This window comes from Ptiloglossa arizonensis, chromosome 10 (assembly GCF_051014685.1).
Source record: "Ptiloglossa arizonensis isolate GNS036 chromosome 10, iyPtiAriz1_principal, whole genome shotgun sequence".
In the NCBI taxonomy this organism is placed as follows: Eukaryota; Metazoa; Arthropoda; class Insecta; order Hymenoptera; family Colletidae; genus Ptiloglossa; species Ptiloglossa arizonensis.
Window position 1 is genome coordinate 4,806,193 of NC_135057.1, and position 20,527 is coordinate 4,826,719.

General features: G+C 36.3%; 1 protein-coding gene across 1 annotated transcript in view; it reads right to left on the reverse strand.

Moving 5' to 3' along the window:
• Positions 1–20,527, reverse strand: part of C15 (homeobox protein C15) — a 97,591-nt gene that overhangs the window by 19,862 nt on the left and 57,202 nt on the right. The window contains exon 2 of the mRNA XM_076321975.1: positions 3,154–3,382. Coding sequence (XP_076178090.1) covers positions 3,154–3,382 — 229 coding nt within the window. The remainder of the gene's footprint in view (positions 1–3,153; positions 3,383–20,527) is intronic.

A 20,527-nucleotide genomic window follows, 5' to 3' on the forward strand; every position in this document is an offset into this window, starting at 1 on the left:
AAATGTCTACAAATATGTAAACTATGGGATTCTACAGATTCTAACATATCTATGGTAGACCATAGTATGTAACAAAATAACCATCATATCAGTTAAGGGTTAAAAACCAAATTACTAGGTATTATAACAGTTTGCTCGTTGAATGATTATAAAATCAAAGATTATGAATAACGATATTTGGAAATTATTGCAACATTTAGGTATAAATATTTGGTTCTTTTATTACCTTAACAATGCAGTAAACTATTCATATATTTTTTATTTTCTTCACAGGAGCAAAACAACCGACTATTTTTAAATATTCCAATACTGTCTAAACATCGAAGTATGTAATCTTTTATTTTACCATTGAACAAACAAATTATTAACACACTCATTTTTCAACTCCGAATCTCTTTCATTCTCTAACCAAATTCACCAGCAATGGATAACTTGGAACTTACCCGACACCGACCTCGGTATTTCAATGCTTAACCTGCTTCTGAACATCGAAAAATGTTGTCAGCTGTGTACAATTCGATGACCAAAAATCGCAAGTTCACGAAATTTTATATTTTGAATATCTGTTAGGTTTTCGAGGTGTCTGTTCCACGGTACGACGGTCCCGAAACGCGTCTCATTACCATGGTTGACCGTGATGCATCATCCTTTTAAAAAGCCCGATCCGTAAATTCGTCGGTTCGTTGAGAAGTACGCGGACAAAGGTAAAAACTCTAGGGCCGTGTGTCCACAATCTCCAGCATCTTGTCCGAACGATTCCCCTAGCCTCGAAGTAGTCGTCTCTTTATCCTAATTCTTCCCGGAACGATCCAAGGACACACAGCAGGACGACGCTTTTAAAAGTCGTCCGAAGCGACTATTAGGCAGGAAAAAGACGACTCCGTCAGGGAACACGTTGTACCCCCCGAAGAATGTTCTCCTGGCCGCGTCTCGCCGCGGAGACGCCCCTGGTATCGGGTACCCGCGCCACGAACGGGCCCCGTTTTATCTAAATGACGTGTTTTCGTCCTTCCTTATCTTGAAGAGTCTCCGCTACATTCGACTTTCAATGCGTCCACGGATACACGCGGCAGGACGCTGCCGACCCGCTATTAACATTCCGGGCGCGGTTTCCATCTCGCGTTTTCCCTTTCAATTTCTCGAACGCTCGAACACGAGATTCGATAAAAGTGCAACGCGAACGGTGTCGTCCCCGTTGAACAGCCGGTTCCGGAAGACGGCTGGCCGATGGTTCCGTTCGACTCGGTTTCCGGACGAATGAGTTCGTTGCGTCGTGGAAACGTGCAAAGGCACGGAAAATTTCGTTCGAGTAAACAAACGAATAAAATTAACTAACGATTCTTTTTGCGACTCTTATCGAGTATCTCGATTTTTAACAGTACTCATTTACTGTTTCAAAATACGTTGGACGGATGAGTTTGTAGCATTATAAAAATGTGGAATGATAGGAAACATTTCGTCCGAGTAAAAAGCGACGGATAAAATTAACTAGCGATTTGTTGTGCGACTCTTATCGAGTATCTCGATTTTTAATAGTATCGTTTACTGTCTCAAAATACGTTGGACGGATGAGTTTGTAGCATTATACAAATGTGGAATGATAGGAAACATTTCGTCCGAGTAAAAAGCGACGAATAAAATCAACTAGCGATTTGTTTGCGACTCTTATCAAGTATCTCGATTTTTAACAGTACTCGTATACCGTTTCAAAATACGTTGGGTGGATGAGTTTGTAGCATTATAAAAATGTGGAATGATAGGAAACATTTCGTCCGAGTAAAAAGCGACGGATAAAATTAACTAGCGATTTGTTGTGCGACTCTTATCGAGTATCTCGATTTTTAATAGTACTCGTATACTGTTTCAAAATACGTTGGACGGATGAGTTTGTAGCATTATAAAAATGTGGAATGATAGGAAATATTTCGTCCGAGTAAAAAGCGACGGATAAAATCAACTAGCGATTTGTTTGCGACTCTTATCGAGTATCTCGATTTTTAACAGTACTCGTTTACTGTTTCAAAATACGTTGGGTGGATGAGTTTGTAGCATTATAAAAATGTGGAGTGATAGGAAACATTTCGTCCGAGTAAAAAGCGACGAATAAAATCAACTAGCGATTTGTTTGCGACTCTTATCGAGTATCTCGATCTTTAACAGTATTGTATACTGTCTTAAAATAGAGGAAAATAAGATTTTCTTGAGCTTTGTATTTACAGACCGAGTCCTTTACCTGAACGTTGAATAAAAAAATGTTTCGAACGAAACTTGTTTGATATCAAGAGAAGCGTATGCGTAACAATTAGTTTCTTGCTATTTTACTATTTTATCGAGTTACGAAGGTCATCTAGAGTTTTGCAACAAATTATCAAGGTATATAGGGTCTAAAGTTAATGATTAAGAATGGAATTTATTTGCGAAAAGGATCCTTACAACGCTGCATCCTCTTAATACGCAATTTCAACGTTTATAAATTTCAACGATATTAAAAAAATATTCTTACGAATATTATTTGGTTCAGAGGAGGGTGAAAAAATTGTTTATACACTCAAGCTTCTTATAACAAGTTCAATTCGTTCCGTATTGTATCGAAACAATGTTGAGCGAAACCTGAACAATTCGATGAAAACATTCGTGCTACACGAGGGTTGTTCAACTTCATCAAATCGTGCTTAATGAAAATTATAATAGATTGCTCAATAAATTATATCGTTCGATAAGAACTAGAGCTATTAGGTTTGTCTATTTATTTTTCTAAAGATACTGTTTGATGAACATGTGTGAAGTTTCATATAGATCTGTCGACTTATTCGTATATACACAGTTGTTCAAAGTTGAAGTGTCATAGTATTTTTTTACAATAAAAAAAAAAAACGACAAATAATTTATCGAACAACCTAGTATTACAAAACTACCGCGTTGTAAGAGGGTGGAGTGTTCCGTATAATATTTATCGCGTATCGAGCAACTTTCTTAAGAACGTATTTTCGAAGACTTTCTTTCTTCTTAAGATATTCCACCGTATCGCGATAAAACGGACACCCTGTGTATCCAATCGCATTGAGCACAGTCTCGCCCAAAGCGCGCAATTGGGAAAAATTGCGCGGATACGAAGGGAGCGTCGCGATACGTTACGAAATGCCAGAAACTCACCTCCATTTTGTTCGTCTGTTCTGAAACCAAGTCTTCACTTGGGCATCCGTCATCTTCAAGGACTTCGCCAGGGCTGCTCGCTCGGCCGACGCTAAGTATTTCTGTTTGTGAAAACGTTTCTCAAGCTCGGCGATCTGCAGCCTGGTGAAGCTCGTCCTCGGTTTCTTTCTCTTCGGCGGTGTCCTGTTTTGGTAAGGATGACCGATCCTTCTCGGGAACGCTCCGGCTACTGTTGGAGAAAAATCAACGCTCGTTAACCACTTCCGTTACGATTTATTATATCCGCGAGTGTGTCCACGCATACGGTGGTGCGTGCGATCGTGGAAATTAACGTGCAGGGCGTTTGAGAAAAAAATCGATAAAACTTTGACAGTATATTTGGGAGATTTTCGAAGGAAAAATGTTATACAGGGTAATTCGGTAAAACGTGTCGATACTTCAGAGGGAGAATCTACAGTCTATGACGAGTAAAATATGTCTTATAAACGTGTGTCCTGTGTACCTTCTTGTACATATGTATTTCTGCGTATAAGTAATAAAGACATTTAATAATAGTAACAACGATAATATTTTAATGTCAGTATTTGCGACATTGTATCATTTCATTGATATTTTCTTATAAACGAGTTTAAGAAATACGATATTGTTTAAAACATTTCTTACCGGAACTAAAAAACCAATTTAATAGATGGTTATCGTAGATCGTGATATTGCAATTTATAGTTTGTGCACGAAGATTTGTAATTACAAGGTGCAAAGTGACTGTAATCGAGAAACAAGATCGGATAAGATGAATGTCTATGCAAAGTGATTGCTACGAACCAATCAATTATCTCTGAAGTTTCAGGATGCTATTTCAATTTTTGTTATACCTTATTATTCGTTTAATTAATAAATAAACACACATTTTGTTTCTGTTTAACCCGTTCTAATGTCGTTCGCGTATCAATAAGAATACTTTAACTTTAAATGTTAATTATCACAAATTTGTTCGTAGAATACGTCTATTTGCGTAAAAATTATTTTATACGTGTCAATAAATTTATCTTCGATATTAGTGGTAAGTAATCTTCTGGAATTTTTCTTTCGTACGATTTATCGTAAGTTTGTACGTTTAAAAGAAATTAATTTGCGGACGAGAACTCGAAAATATAGCGGATCGATGTTATCGGTTGCTCCTGTTCCAATCTATGAAATTATCGTTGTTTCGTTTCAGAGAATGCTACTACGAGCTTACGTAAAGAGTCAAATATAAATAAGAGTTTCTATTAGTTTCGCGTCAATAATTTCCAATGTTTTTTACCTCTTTGACGTCGTGTTTCTTTCTGTTCTCGGCAGAATAATTTTCTTAGAATTTCCGTGGAAGAATGTCGGTTAACTGGGCACAAGTACGAAAGAAACAGCGTATAAATTCTGTATAAAACCGGTGACTACTTAAATCTCTTCTACAAGCAGTTGTCTGTTATCGTTAAAAGTCGATAAACGTTACGAATGTAGAAAAACGGAGTGATTCGGAAAAATTCTTTCGATTATTAATTTCAGTTGTGCAAAAGTAAATTTCGATTTCCGATTAAGCTATTTCGAACGTTGATCATAATTTGCCAATACCTATTGGACTGTACGAACGATCAAAGTATTTGTTACGAATAAATTTCGAATATCGTTACTGGAATTAACTAATGACATTACTTTAAAATTAGTTGTTCCAAATGTATCGTAGGCAAAGAGCGAATTATAATTTCTATTAGACTCTCGTAAATATTCGTTGTAATTAATACATTAGTATTTCGATCTTTTTGTTAGATCCTCGTCGGGAAACATGTAGGGTTATGCTACATAAATGGTCTTGTTGAAGTACTTTATTGTTATTATATATTAAATATGTACGTCAATCATGTACAATATTGTTTTAACATAATTAGTAAGTTGTGTCTGCGTGCGCACATGTACGTAAATTATAACTGTTTGGACAATTTGAAAGATAAACAGAGAATTAAGTATCATCGTTGGATGAAACGTGTATTGGAATTTACTCAAATAAGAAAGTATTCGTATATTCGCACAAGACATGCGACTACTTGTCGAATACCACGCTACTCGAATACCACAAAAATTTATGTACTTGTCCACGTATGTATCTGAATAGTAGTAAAACCGACAAGCATTCTATCAGTATTCGAATATCAATACTCGAACAAGAAAGTATTCGATATATTCGCACAAGATATACGACTACTTGTCGAATACCACCAATATCCACGTACTTGTCCACGTATGTATCCGAATAGCAGTCAAACCGACAAGCATTCTACAAGTATTCGAATATCAATACTCGAACAAGAAAGTATTCGATATATTCGCACAAGATATACGACTACTTGTCGAATACCACGCTACTCGAATACCACCAAAATTTATGTACTTGTCCACGTATGTATCTGAATAGTAGTAAAACCGACAAGCATTCTACAAGTATTCGAATATCAATACTCGAACAAGAAAGTATTCGATATATTCGCACAAGATATACGACTACTTGTCGAATACCACGCTACTCGAATACCACCAATATCCACGTACATGTCCACGTATGTATCTGAATAGTAGTCAAACCGACAAGCATTCTACTAGTAATCGAATATCAATACTCGAACAAGAAAGTATTCGTACAAGACATGTGACTACTTGTCGAATACCACAAAAATCTACGTACTTGTCCACGTATGTATCCGAATAGCAGTCAAATCGACAAGCATTCTACCAGTAATCGAATATCAATACTCGAACAAGAAAGTATTCGTATATTCGCAGAAGACATGCGACTACTTGTCCAAATGTATTCGCACCAGGCATACGACTACTTCTCGAACCACTCTACTCGAATACCACCAATATTCACGTACTTATGTACGTCCACGGATAGTATTGGACGAGCAGAACCAGCCCCGGTTGAATGTGGCTCGCGATTCCTTCGCGCGAACGCCTCTCCGTCGAAGACCGAGCGAACCGAACGCGAACGGCCGTACGACGCTCGAAGAAACGAGGACGGGGATCGCGAATGGAGCAAAACAAGCGTTGAAATTCCAGAATAAAGTGGCGACGTCGAATTATGTGCACGGTTCCGCGGGAATTACTTACGATACCGCTTGGCACGAGTAAAACCTCGCTTTGGGAAATGATTATAAAACCGTAAAACCGAGCTTACGAGTTACACGGAACGATTTGCCGCCCCGTGCAAATTGTAACGCCGTCTTTGTAGTCGTATGGAGCAGGTGCATCGCGATTTCAGTGGAAGAGTATTAATAAAATTACCGTTAGCCCGATAGCATCGCGCCAGTTCCATTACCCGGGACAGTGGGAAGCTCGCGAGATCAAAATGAAGCTTTATCGTCCTCTTATGCGAAACTAGACGCGTAAATCGCGGTTAAAACTCGCTCGAGATTTTCTTATCGAGTCGCTCGTTCGTCCCCGTGGTAATTATTGTACATACTGTTAGATCGGGAACGATCCGCGCCCGTACGATTCGTACACCGCGACGTCGTTTATCGAGAGTAAATGTTATAGTTATAGTTCGTGTTCCTCACGGAACCAGTTTCCTGCGCGGCGTTGTAAATCAACCGATCGAACATCGAACACCGTCGATCGATGAACTCGCTGGCAACGAGTAGTCGCGGTTTCTTCCGGAAATGACACTTCCAATGACTCGAACGGTAATTTGCGGCGCTCACCGATTCTAGGGAATTATCTTTCACGGAATTAGGAAAAGTGATTCCCGAGAAAGGTCTCGCGGAAGAAAATTGCGAGCGCGCGATAATAATCCGTAACTATAACAAATAAATCGTGACAGCGAGTTAGAAAGGTTCTTCGTAGCCTCCGTGAACTAAATTTTTATCGGGGCCTGTTCTCGATCGTGTTCTTTCGGTCTTTAGCGGGAAAATTTAACAATAATTTACGATGTGAACGTAACGACGGTAATTGTTGCATTTTTTATTCGTCGATGTACGTTTGAATACTTTTGTGAACGTTTCCGATCTCAATTCTTGCGACAAGTGTTTTTAACGATTGTTTCTAACTTGAAATTAAAAAAGAAACTTTTGCGAATTGTAATCATAGACACGAAATAGAAAAATATTAAATAATAATAAAAACATTCATAAAAAATAATAAACATTCGTGTTAAAGGAAATGTAATGATACGAGTTAAAAATTATATAAATTTTAAGGAAAAGAAAATAAACGTTTGCCAACTCGTTGAAATTTCCTCTTTGTTACGAAATTTTACATCGAGTTTAACGTATGAGATAAAAATTGAAACGGATAATAAATAATTTGGAGAGAAGTAAGCGTTCCCTTCTTTAACCAAGATTTATCGATTGTTATTTCGATAGTTCGATATGCGTGTTAATGAAGAAGAAATTCGTAATTATTGTTATCGTAGAACAAAATTGATAGTCACATAACTCAAGCTACGTAAAATTTATTAAAAAAGGTGCTTACCACCGGTGCCTAATGTTCTTTTTTTTTTATATTATTTTCTCTACCTTCGATATTTTTCAATTACGATGCATCGTGTACGGGTATCAGTTTTTGCTTGACGCGCGAGATAAAATTAAAACTTTATTAGTCGTAACAAGTATGTTTATATTGTATAATAACTGGATGCATCTGCGTTTTCATTTATCCCGTAACGACACTCTTCGATCGTTGTTCAGATTTTCGATATTTTTTTACGACGTTGCATTAGGAATGTAATAAAGTGTCGATAATTCGCTGTTAGTCGATTATATTTATTAATTTATATTTAATTAAATTCTATTATATATTATATTTATAAATCATTACAAAATTGAATGTAGTTACACACACACACACATATAAATAATTTAATTATTAATAAATTAATAGAAGAGACCTTTCCATTACTTTGTGTATTTGTATAGTTCTACGAGGAGAACTACAAATTGAAACGCCTCTTTTTTGATTAGTTGTATCATACATTGTGTTAATGTGTTGCAAACGAATTGATCGAATTTTTAAAGAAATTTTCAACTGCAATAGGTTAATTGAAAATACAATCCAGCAGATTCAATACGCTTTGACTATTCCGAAGTAAATGCATTTATATCTTCGTTAAAGAAATTTATATTTTATGAATCGCTTCTTTGTGCCACAAGGTTCGTATTGAAGGTTTTTATCTCCCGATTGAAATTTTTAAAACCAACCACGGTTTCTATTATTCGCTAATTGTACATTCTCCTAAAGTTGTGTTAATATTACAAACAGCTACAACCGCGTTGGAACTCAAAATTATAATTCGTGCAAGGAACGTAGATTCTAGAATTCGAATGTGATCTATCGCTTTGTTTCACAATCTGACATTTTGTATCAGAGCAATCGATAAATTATCCATCGTGTCGTATTCGTCTAACCATAAGTTTTAAACTGTTGTACGACAAGTACCATCTGGTAACGCTATTTAAGAATCGTTTATTCGATTTTCGAAATTTGTACGCGTTTGTGGAATCGACCATTGTATATTCAACAACCTAATTGATCTCAACGGGTTGTCGAAGGTGCATACTACTTAAATGGGGTTTAATGAGGTTAATCGGGATTAATTGGGGTTAATTGGGGCTACTGGTCAAAACCTTTAGCTTCTTACAGCGACAAGTTGTTCGTATCTATAATCTATAATGTAATGATAAAACAACTTGGTTGGAAAATATTTTTGGAAGAGTTTCTTCTTTTTCACATAAATCGAAATTAAAACACGGTAACACGTTTAACGCATTTTGTGTTCGTCCGAAAAATGTACGTTCTACTTAATGCAAACTCTGGATCTTCGAGATTGTTTTTAAAATAAGAAAATATGCAGAGAATAGGTTTTTCTTTTGAGATAGATTTTTATAAGTATATCAGGAGATCTTGGTCGAGCTTAGTCTCAATATTTCTGTCAAAAATGTTAAAAAATTTAACGAAAGGAAGAACTCTTAAGAAACAAGTACGAAAAGAACTCTTAAGAAACAAAATCGTTCCGAATAGAATGATATTACAGAATTAAAATGATTCAATAACTGTATTCGATGCTTCGTTATCAATTGTACGCAAACTTGTTGCTCCGAAGGTAGGAAATAATAGGAAAATGTAACGTATTGCAAATGAATAAATAACGAATATGAAAAGTAGCCCGTCGGTCGGTAACAAAATCAATTCGAAGCGTACAATTATTCACGTGCGAATAAATAAATTAATTCACAGAATGTTTTACGATAACTGTGCAACAATGATATTGAACGGACGATTAATCGACATTGCGAACACATTACAGATATACGAATTCACTTCACCGTTAATCATTTTACGCGTTTCGCAAAACTCGTCGAATTGTCCGTCGTTCGTTGCGTTATTAAGTACAAAATGGCTGAAATGGCACGAATTTGCTCGAACGTTGCAAAAACCCTTTTGCTCGCTTCGCGGTATTTTTTTTTATCGTCGATTCCTTTTTTTTTTTCAGAAATTTAACGACGAGATCGGCCTATTTAGGGACAGACTATTTAATCTCTTTGCGATTAGTATAATATGCGCACGCCGACGGAACATTTCCTGTTTCTCTTTTTTCCCTGTAATTTGCTCTCGTTAGAGAAATTTTAACGCACGCACTAAACGTTGTATCATTTTCCCTACTTTATTCTCTTTGAAGCGTGACTATCGACATCATTAAGTATTTATCTGTCGTAGTAATAGCGCATGAATAACAGAAAGTGCATTTAATGCGATATGCACACCCATGGATTTAATGCCTCGAAACATGATAATACACGGTATGCAGTAATGAGAATGAAGAATGTGATAAATACATTACGAGATTGGCAGTGGGAACACTGCTTGTTTTGCACGAGCATTTTTTCTTACTTCTAAACAGCGATACTTCGTTTCGTGTCGTCAAATTACCAACGGATACTAAAATCTTACGCAAAATTCCATAATTGTGTTTGAATAATTTAAAAAATAAAACTACGAAACTCTCGAGCTATGAAAACGATAAATGGTGATGACGATTTATAGACTCATTCGCGGCTATTCGTGTTTCTTTGAAAGCACTTTAGGTATTAAAATCTTTCTAAATATATGTATTCCATATGCCCGAATGAAATTAGAATTACATATTTAATATACGGGGAAGAAATTGTATACTTAACCTTATGTACAAGCGTGTACTAACATTACATAACGTGTCTGTGTATAATTAATAGTGGATTGGTTCAAAAGTAGGTGACCTTCTTTCCTTAAAAGAAACTTTCTTAATGCTTTCCGTTAAAACGTAATAAAGTATTAAAAAGTTGACAGAAAAGTGGTGCTTGAAACAAAACGATCGTACGCTGTTTGATAGATCTTAGTTAGGCATATTTATCAGGTGTAATATTCATTGGACAATATTATATTAAAAAATTGACTAATGATTCAAGACGAATTAACAATATTGTATGGCACGGTGGAAAATCAAGTTCTCGTTAAACGAAGTCCAGAAAGCGGATAATTATTTGGCGCTAATAATTAAAGATGTTCGAGTATTCGAGGCGTTTGAGAAATCAGGTTACTCGAACATAATCTACGGTTACAAAAATTGTCGTACACCCTATAAATTTTAATATTATAGAGATTCCAAATAATACGAGAGTTTAAATAATCCTACGGATATTGAAATAAAATAGTATCGGTGTCTCTTAATTTGTCGCTTAAAGTGAGGAATAGATTTAAGAAATTCGATATTTATTGAATTCTTCCATAAAACAGTCTCGACAAATATGAAAGACAATGGTATACAAATTTGCATACAAATATAATAAATACATAAAAGTTTTAAAAAATTCTTTCTATCGTTGGGTCAATACTTTATTGGTCTTCCGTTGTGAATACGAACAGTTCTATTAAGTTTCTGAAAATACATTTCAATACGTGATTTCGGTAACGTAGCAAGGGTTACTTGCATCAAAAATTTACGATAATTTCGGGATACGTGAATTCTAAAAAAATGATGAAAGGAAGTATTATAAATCTTTTCGTACAAAATACCCGAGTTGTACTTTCGATTAAAATGGAACCAAACATAAACTGAAGCTTTTCTCGTTCCCTCTTCGCAATTGCAATACTCGTTAGTATTTTTCTTTCAATAAAATACACCATTGAACATTCAAATTCCATGTTTATTCACCTTGCCAAATATTCAACAACAAACGGGAATTTCCACAAAACTCCACATTGTTAAAAAGAGGTAGCTTGCAGAAATCGTTCAACAAGCGTGACATCGTATCCCAGAAAGGTTCGACGGCGCGAAACATTTTCAAAAACTGTGAACAATGTGTAATAATGATTGAATGCGAAGTAAAAATGTTATTTGAAGTCGAACGAGCATCCTTCGTTCGTCCAACGAATTCGTGGCAATATTTAACAACGAACGCGCAGTTTTGGGAATCGTTAGACCCGCGAGAGAAACTCTTTTCAATCCTGAGCCCCTTTTATCCCCCAGCCACGGGTTCGCGGTGTGATTAAAACGAGCAATTTTCTCGCGAGACCCTCTCATTACGCTTGGCATCCATTCAATGAAAGGATCGCGTGCATCTAAACAACATGTAGCGGATAAGTCGACGTATCTCCGCGGAATCGACGAGCTTCGTTTTAACGGTGCGTTTCTGACGGCATTAAAAACGATATCCAGGACTGGTGTGCATCGTAAAATGTGTAACACGAACTACCCGATGCGCCCGATTATAAAGAGAACTCTGATCAATTTGCAGATAGGAATGAGGCACCAGACGGGAAAAACTCACAGGTCGCATAAAATTGCACGATAGAACAAAGGCAATTCTACTCGTTCGGTATTCCTCGAACGACCAATACTCGTCTCTTTGCAAATAGTGGAACTTGGAATTCTCTTTAGTCGCGTTCCAGCAATCTTTTTATTTGTCGATCGTAGAGATGTGCACGGTTTCGACCCTTATTTCGGGGTTGCTTCAGCGATATTGAAATTATCGGATTCGTGGAGGCGAGGATCCGAAGGAATATTTTTGTTTGTCGTGATTTGAACGATCACGACGTTTCTAACCCCTATTTTAGGTCTTCTTCAGCGATCCAATACTAAAATTAACGAAGACACTGAAGAGAACTCGAGCAGATCCCTTTATTATTGAAAGATTAGAACTATTAATTATACTAGTTGATCATAATGTTTTCAATTTTAATTTTATTTTTGAACAAAACTTAAGTTTGTTTTCAACCTTAATTGTTGAAAAAAGAGAATTATATATATATATATATATATATATATATATATATATATATATATATATATATATATAATTATATGTATATTAGTAATCGTGATTATCGAATTTACAGAGAAGAGGACTCGAACTAATATCTTTATTTATCGATTTTAACGATTATGACGTTTTCAACCCTTATTTCGGGTCTCCTTCAGTGGTCCAATACTAAGATTATTGGAGTAACTGAGGAGAACCTGAAAAAATCCTCTTGTTGTTGAGAAATTCAACTACGTATAAAGATCTAACTATAGATTAGTGATTATAATATTTTCAACCCTTGTTTCGGGAATTTTTTGGCGATTCTAATAATCTTAATATCCATTCGATCAAGAAGACCCGAAACATGGTTGGAAACATTACGATCGATAAGATCGACGAATAAAGGGATTGTTCATTCACGACTAAAAGAAATATTTATTTTTCAGCCATAAACAAAATGTTCAAAATTTCTAATATATTCTGAACTGTTTAATAAGCAACTACCAGGTATCTACGCAGAGCTGTCTACATATGGATTTTTACAATTTTATCGAAGCTTCGTAGGTATTATAGATGGAGAACCGAATATTATTCTACCTCTATTCGGCTCAGATGGCTCAGATGTTTGATAGTTTACAGGATATTAGGCAATAACGATCATAATTAGCCGCTGGTTAATTAAGCTGATATTTATGACAATACTGAAACAGTGGCCCAGTAACTATGGTCTCCTTATCAAACGACTTTGAGTTGTTACATCGATGTAATAATTTTGTCGTAAAATCAGGTTTACGCGGCATATAACTTCGGTAGTTATAACATCGATGTTGTTATAACTTTGCTATAAATCGGACTGTGTAATTGTTTCTCTCGAACGTAGTGTAAAAACTCAACTATGTATTTGTCAACGTAACCAAGTTTTAATACATTTTTCAAATAAACGATGCGTTATTCAAATGCACGATTGCGTAAATCGAAGACGATATTCACAATAATCGTGTGCTTCGATGAATCGTTTATCCACAACGAATAAAAAATAATGGTTCGGGGAAAACTAAACATTCGTCATCGATGATCTATCTACCTTGAGGTTGGAACTACTCGTCGAAATTTTTTACATTTATTCGAATACTCCGAACACTTTGGAAATTCAAATATTCGACGAATATATTTCGAATACCATTCGAATATTTAATTATACAAATACTCGATGATTCGAAAATCATTCGAATATTTCGTGCATTCGATAATTTTATGGTTTATCGTTTGTCAAAAGTTCCGATAGAAGAAATAATCAGAAACGAACAACTGTTCGAAATTTATATGCTATTAATTTGATGTGCGTAATTTTTTTACTTTTTCCTTTTTGATCTATAGATACATTTTTATAGAAGAGACTTCAAAATTCTAGCGTCGAAAGGTATGAAATAAAATGTTTAAAAAGATACTTGTTTTCGACTATTGTTTCGCTTCTTCTACATTCCCAGATCGAGTATGTATAGATATTCGTAGCAAGTTTAAATCAGGTAGTCTTAGCTCTAACACAAGTAAAAGATACTTTTTTTTTTTATTTGAATAATAATATTCGAATAACGACATTCGTTCGCTGGAATATACGAAGTTTATATATCGTTCGAACACTTGTAAAATATTCGGATTTTCCCAGCTCTAATCCACGCTGTCTACTAGGTGTTTGTCGAATGATAAATATTCGTTATTCGTCCAATACGAAACGCACAGAGCCACCTTAATATCTGCGAGACCTGTGTTTCAGATGTTTCACCATTTAAATTTGAAATATGGGAAAGATTGGACATTGTCATTAAATGTCACGCACGATACACTCGACGATGTTTCTGTCACAGATGCATAATAAAGATAGCGACCGATTACAGGGGACGATAGCTACGATTCAGTAATATTATACTTTCCCTGATAATAAAATAATAGCAGACGTAAACCTTAAAGCGTATTTTTTCTTTTCGTAGAAGAGCGTATTTATTTTTTGTTCGTGTTATAAATTGCTCGTTTCTACGCAGTTCGGATAACGTCGATGCTCGAAGATTACTTTATTCGATGAAAACATTTTACTCCAATTTAACGAACTCTCGTGTATCTATTAAGAAAATCAATGTGCGTTGGTTCATAGCGACGAGTTTATTGAAAATTCCTCGACGTAGGTCCAGAATGGCAAAAATACATCGTCGGGAATATCCTGACACGCTTTCGCGAAAGACACTATACTTAAATACGAACAATTTGGACTTGTTTCTGAAAAAAAAATATAAACAAGACGTTCTGTACATTTTTCGTTCGCATTTATTTACGGTTCTGTGTTTCATAACGAAGTGGACGGTATTCAATAATTGATTCGAGTTCGTGGAAATTGAACGGGAAGGAAAGAAATTTTAAAGAACGCGATCGGAGCGGGAAGATGTCTTAAATTTTATGGCAACCTTACCAGCGATAATAGATAGCGGCGCGCGTTGAACGTCACCATCGGAAACAGGCCTTAAAAATTAACGATTAGTACGATAATGATCCCAGCGGCGTACCTATGGGGGCAGAAAATGGCGGGACGCGGAAAATTTCCCGTGAAATTAAATTTGACACGTAACTGCTCTCTCTCGCAGTTTGCTCGAAACCGAGGAATCATCGTTAAAGGGTAAACGGCCATCAGGTGGATATTACTCCATTATCTATCCCTCTTTCCGCCCCTACAATCCTGTCCTTTACCGACGCTCCGCCCTTGTCCAAAAATATTCTCCGCTGCGCAGAAATTGCCAACGAAACATGAAATAATCTCGTCAATAACGCCCGGTCAATTACAATGTAAATATAACCGAAGAGTGCTAATTGAGACACAGATTACCTTCGTGCGAACTAATCACGGATGGACGTAATAAACTGATTTTCTTAAGGGGAGGAAATCTATCGTGGTTATATTAAGCGTGGCTCGATCATCAGAATTGCCTCCGCGGGAACGTTTCTTACGAATCTTGGTAATCATCTCTCGCGTTATATTTTTACTAACGTTGCATCATTGATTATCGCGTTCGTTAGTTTTTTCGGTAATCGTAAATTTTCAATCGTGGGATTTTCATTTCGAAATTTTATTTTTTCAAGAAGAGCAATATTTATTTCAACTTCGACGGTAATAAACGTAATTACGAAACGTTTGTATCTCGTCGTTTGTACAATAGCAGGAGTATGTTAGGACTTGTACTAACTTATTAGAGAGCACGATGTTCGAATGATTAATTTTTTCGTTTGATCTATGTATCTTTTGGACTTCGACAGAGAGGAAGATCGTTTGTTAGAAAGTAATTTTTCAAACGGAATAGAAAATTATGACCAAATTTAGCAATTTCGGCCGAGTTTTCGTCGAATTGACTTTTATTTGTGTAAGTCGGATATCGTTTCAAAGTTATCGTAAAATTACGAGTATGCCTTTTATCTTCATGGAAAACCTCGCTAATCCATCTATATATAATATAATATAAATATAATTATATTATATTAATAATATAAATCATCTCGATAATACTCTCGTGAATATATAATTCACGAAAAATATATTACATACTTTATTTTGCATTACCGGTTGACTCATCTATACCCGTGCAGTAACGCTTCGAAGTTATGGTCATCGAGCGCGTGTAATGCGAGACTCGCTCGTTGATGCTCTATCCTCGTCGGATAGTACACGCGGTGTTGGTCTTCGTTCGAGCTAAAAATCGCTGACACTCGCAAGGAGTTTTTCTCGGATCTAGTAAGATGTGTAATCTGGCAGTCAACTCGACGATTCCACACTCCTTTTATGTTAAATATATGTGTATTTATGTGTAAAATATCTCCTACTTGTTCCGTTGTCGGAGATCCTGAGCTACTGTCATCTATGGAGACTTTACTGTACTTACCCCGCTTTCGAGTACACCAGTGGTTACAGTATTGTTATTAGAAAGCAGAAATTATCAATATCGAGAACAACGGTGAGAAACTAACGAGAGCGATCAAACGTATAGTTAATAACGGTGTGAGTAAGTTTGCGACAACCCGAGTACTGTATCTCACACAGTTAAATTATAGATATCATAGTTAATTTAAGTTAGACTTAATAACAGTGGGACTGATCCTCGTCTTTTATACCATATTGTATACGCATTTTTCGTTATATTGTGTAATAATGACGTTATTATTATTATTATTATTAATATTGTATTTCTCATGTCGCTCGTATATGCTTCACTTTTTCATTGTCTTATTGTTTGTAACTGTCGTTTGGAAGTATTGTGAGTTCTCGTAGATACACTATTGTGTCTTCGATTCTGATACATAGGTTGTAAATATGTCTACATATATTTACAGATTAAATAAAGTTTATCTTTTCATAAAGGAGTATATATGAATCGGTTGAATTTTTATTAACTCTTGAAATGAAATTGCGTACCAAACGTATTATAGGAAAATATTACGAGTCGTATTGAATCGGACGTTTCAGTCGGCCTTCGTAAAGCTTGTAACTAACAATCTCTGTAATAAAAGATTTCTCGAAATCGTTCATACTTTTCATACTCGAGGTATTAAATTATTCTTAACGAGGAATCGATCGTTTTACAATCTCATTGTTATAAATTCCTTTTCTTTTTACGAAGCCCAGAAAATATAATCGTCGAGGGTCACAAAATGTTTCGATTATAATTTATAGAATTCGTAAAAGACGAATTAAAAAATTGAAAGACACACCGTGTCGTATCTCAGTTCGAAGAGCAGCGAACATAATATATTGAGCGAGATTGATTTTGCGTGATTCACAGCTTTGTGATCTCGTTGTTACAAATTTTTCTTTCATAGGGTCTGGACAATATAAACAAAGGGAGCTTAGCGGATTTTTGACTCGTCTCTACCGGAAAGTATGTTTCAAGCGGACTTAGGGTAGATGTTCCAATCACTGCCACTTTAAGCTTATCGGGTAACTTCGTTTAATTATTTTAACGCTTGCTTAATCTAAAAATTGTTCCAGATTGAAGCACAATATTGCTTAACGTCTCGTTTATTCGTGACAAATTTTTCTACGCGTTGAATACTATGGATCGATTGCTAATCGATCGAAAACGTACAACAAAGCTCAATGTTCGTATTACTGTCTTTTGAAGAGCTGTCGCTCGAGTGGAAATGATTCTTACACATTAACAATCCAATTTGTGCAACAGATATAAGACAAATAGTAAAATTATTCCTTCTGCCACGTTACGAAAATTCCTCTATTTTCTACTTACATTACTTGCGTTTTTTATGTTCAAACGGGTCGATTCATCTTCTAACATTTATTTTTAAGTATTAATTCTAAACAAACACGCAACGAAGCTCAAATTTAGTATTAAAATGGTTTCGTCCACGATTAATTCGTTATCGAATAAAATAATCCAAATGAGAGTAAAATTATTCCTTTTGCCACGTTACGAAAATTTCTCTATTTTCTACTTACATTACTTGCATTTTTTATGCTGAAACGGGTCGAGATTCATCTTCTAATATTTCTTTTTAAGTATTAATTCTAAACAAACACGCAACGAAGCTCAAATTTAGTATTAAAATTCTTTCGTTCACGATTCGTCGTACGTTATTCCGTTATCCAATAAAATAATCTAAACGACAGTTACATGGACACTGACAGTTGTCACGTCTTCCCTGTTCTATCTCGCGTATAAACTAACGTACTCGACGAAGATAAAAGAAGCTCTTCGATACTTGGAGCGATCGATTCCACGACTTACTATACTCGGTACGGTGAAACGAACGATACATTTCGAAGCGACGCAAGGTTAATTCCAGCTGTGTGGATATAATCGCGGCGGGAGTAGAACGTAAATTTCAGTCCGCGGACGGTTCCAGCGTTAGACATAATAGACGAGGGATAATGACAAACTTCTCAAGTTCATTTCACGAAACCTAATTTCAAGCATCTGTGGGAAACCGAGAACACCGGCAGGCGTGGAAGGACGAAACCGCTCGCGCCTTATCCCCGCCTCGTCTCGTCTCGTCCCGTCCCGTCTCGTCTCGTCTCGTCTCGTTTCAGACTTTGCTCAACCATGTAACTCTTAACTGCTCATTGGCCTCTCTCGCATTCTTATTCAGCGAGAGACTTTCTTGCGTCACTCGCTTATTAGGACGATAATCGCGTACCGGTCATTATACTCCGTTACATTATCATGCTGTACTGGCACGGTTCGCCGTCTCTCTTGTAATTCATTCGTAATTACTTTCGTAGAATAGCCGGACGCACGCACAGCGCCGGCGATCGCGGTCCCCACGATAGGGGATTTCGAATTTACGAATCGGAAACCTGGATCGACGGAAGAACTTGTTACGATAAATCTCGCGGGCTAATGAGACGCTGGAAATGATCGGGTCCGGGGAGCGATTTTTGTTGCTCGATTAATGGAACTGTTCCGATTGCTTTTTCGGTGAGAAACCACTTGTCCGGGAACCTTCCTTTCGTTCGAGAGCCGATAAATACGGTAGAACGGAGGTTCTCCGTATTAATACGGAAACAAGACCGTTCGGCAACAAAACGCTGCTCCGAAACATACGTAATGTCGAATTGTCTATTAAACGTGTATTTGAAGATTGTTACGCTTACAGACCCCTAACGCAGAAAAGAAAAACTCCCTTCTACGATCGGAGAATGTTCGAACGATGAAAAGTATGGAAGAAACACGATATTATTTTCAAATCCATTCGAAATAATCAAGGGAATATAAATTAGCGATAAGAAATTTTAACGGAGCACAATCAGGTATTAAATAAAAATTTGAACTCAAAATCACATTTTGTATACGTTAAATTTACAAGTATTGTTTATATGTGGTTGGTTTTGGTTAGTAAAAATCCAATGTTACATATATTTTGTTAAGTACGAATAATGAGATGTTAAAATTATTGTGCATCAATAGCACAATCATTATCGTGTAACGCGATGACTGTGGTTGTTAATGGGTTGAAAAGTTGGTGTGACGGTGAAATGAATAAATAAAGAATACAAAAATAAAAAGAAAGAGAGTGTTCTAGTACGAGAACTTTCAGATAACAAGATACTTTTGTGAAATCGTTCTGCAACTTTCACGCATCCTTGTGATCGAAATGTCGATTAACAAATAACCGATTATTATGTCGAGATTACTCGTAATTTACAAAACGGGAATTGTACTTCCCGGCGCTTTATCTAGTGTACCCGCGAAAATGAATGAAAGTTACTTTTTATAATTTATTACCCAAACGAAAGACCACGAAGAACTTTGACGAGATTACGATGGCTATCAACGATAAAAAGTAGTGAAAAACAAAGTCCTAGGTTTGCAGCGATAACACTTTTTCACGTTCTTCCATAGAAAAATTTGAGACAATTATCGACGGTTATCCGGAATAATAACTAAAATGTATCATTCGGAGCAGTCGTTAAAATGTTATATTTTTTGTTTACAGGTAGATTTTCAAGTGCTACGAGAACCGACTTTTTCGTTTTCGATCAACGGAACGCGGTACGATAATTAATAACAGAACCGTTCGTACCGAACTACAGTTAGGTTAAACTTTTGTAATACGTTCTCTACGAATTAGTTACTCGTATTACAAGTTCGTGACAAATCACGTGAAGTATACATAGTAGCGACAATTAAGGGTTATACAAAGTTTGTACGCTATAATTTGTACAGGATGTGGAAAAGGAAAGTGCTTATTAGGTTGCCGCGTAAGTTCTGTCTAGTGATTACCCATGAAACCGCTACCGAAGACGCGACCTTACTGAAAAAGATCCGATTTCATTTTAAACGGGGTGAGTAGCCAACTTATGCGGGTAATTAGTTCCGGAGCTTTCCGCGCGAGTCCAATTGCGTGTATATAGTAAGTACGGTGTGTTGCAGAGTGAAAGAAAGATCGATCCGGCGTTAAGAATAACAAGGTACCACGAACGAGGGAAACGTGGCCAATGACGAGTCATTTTTCCTCGTGAAAATTGTTGGTTGCGTACGGAATCTGGGACTCGTGGCCTCGTGAGTTTTCAATTATCGAAG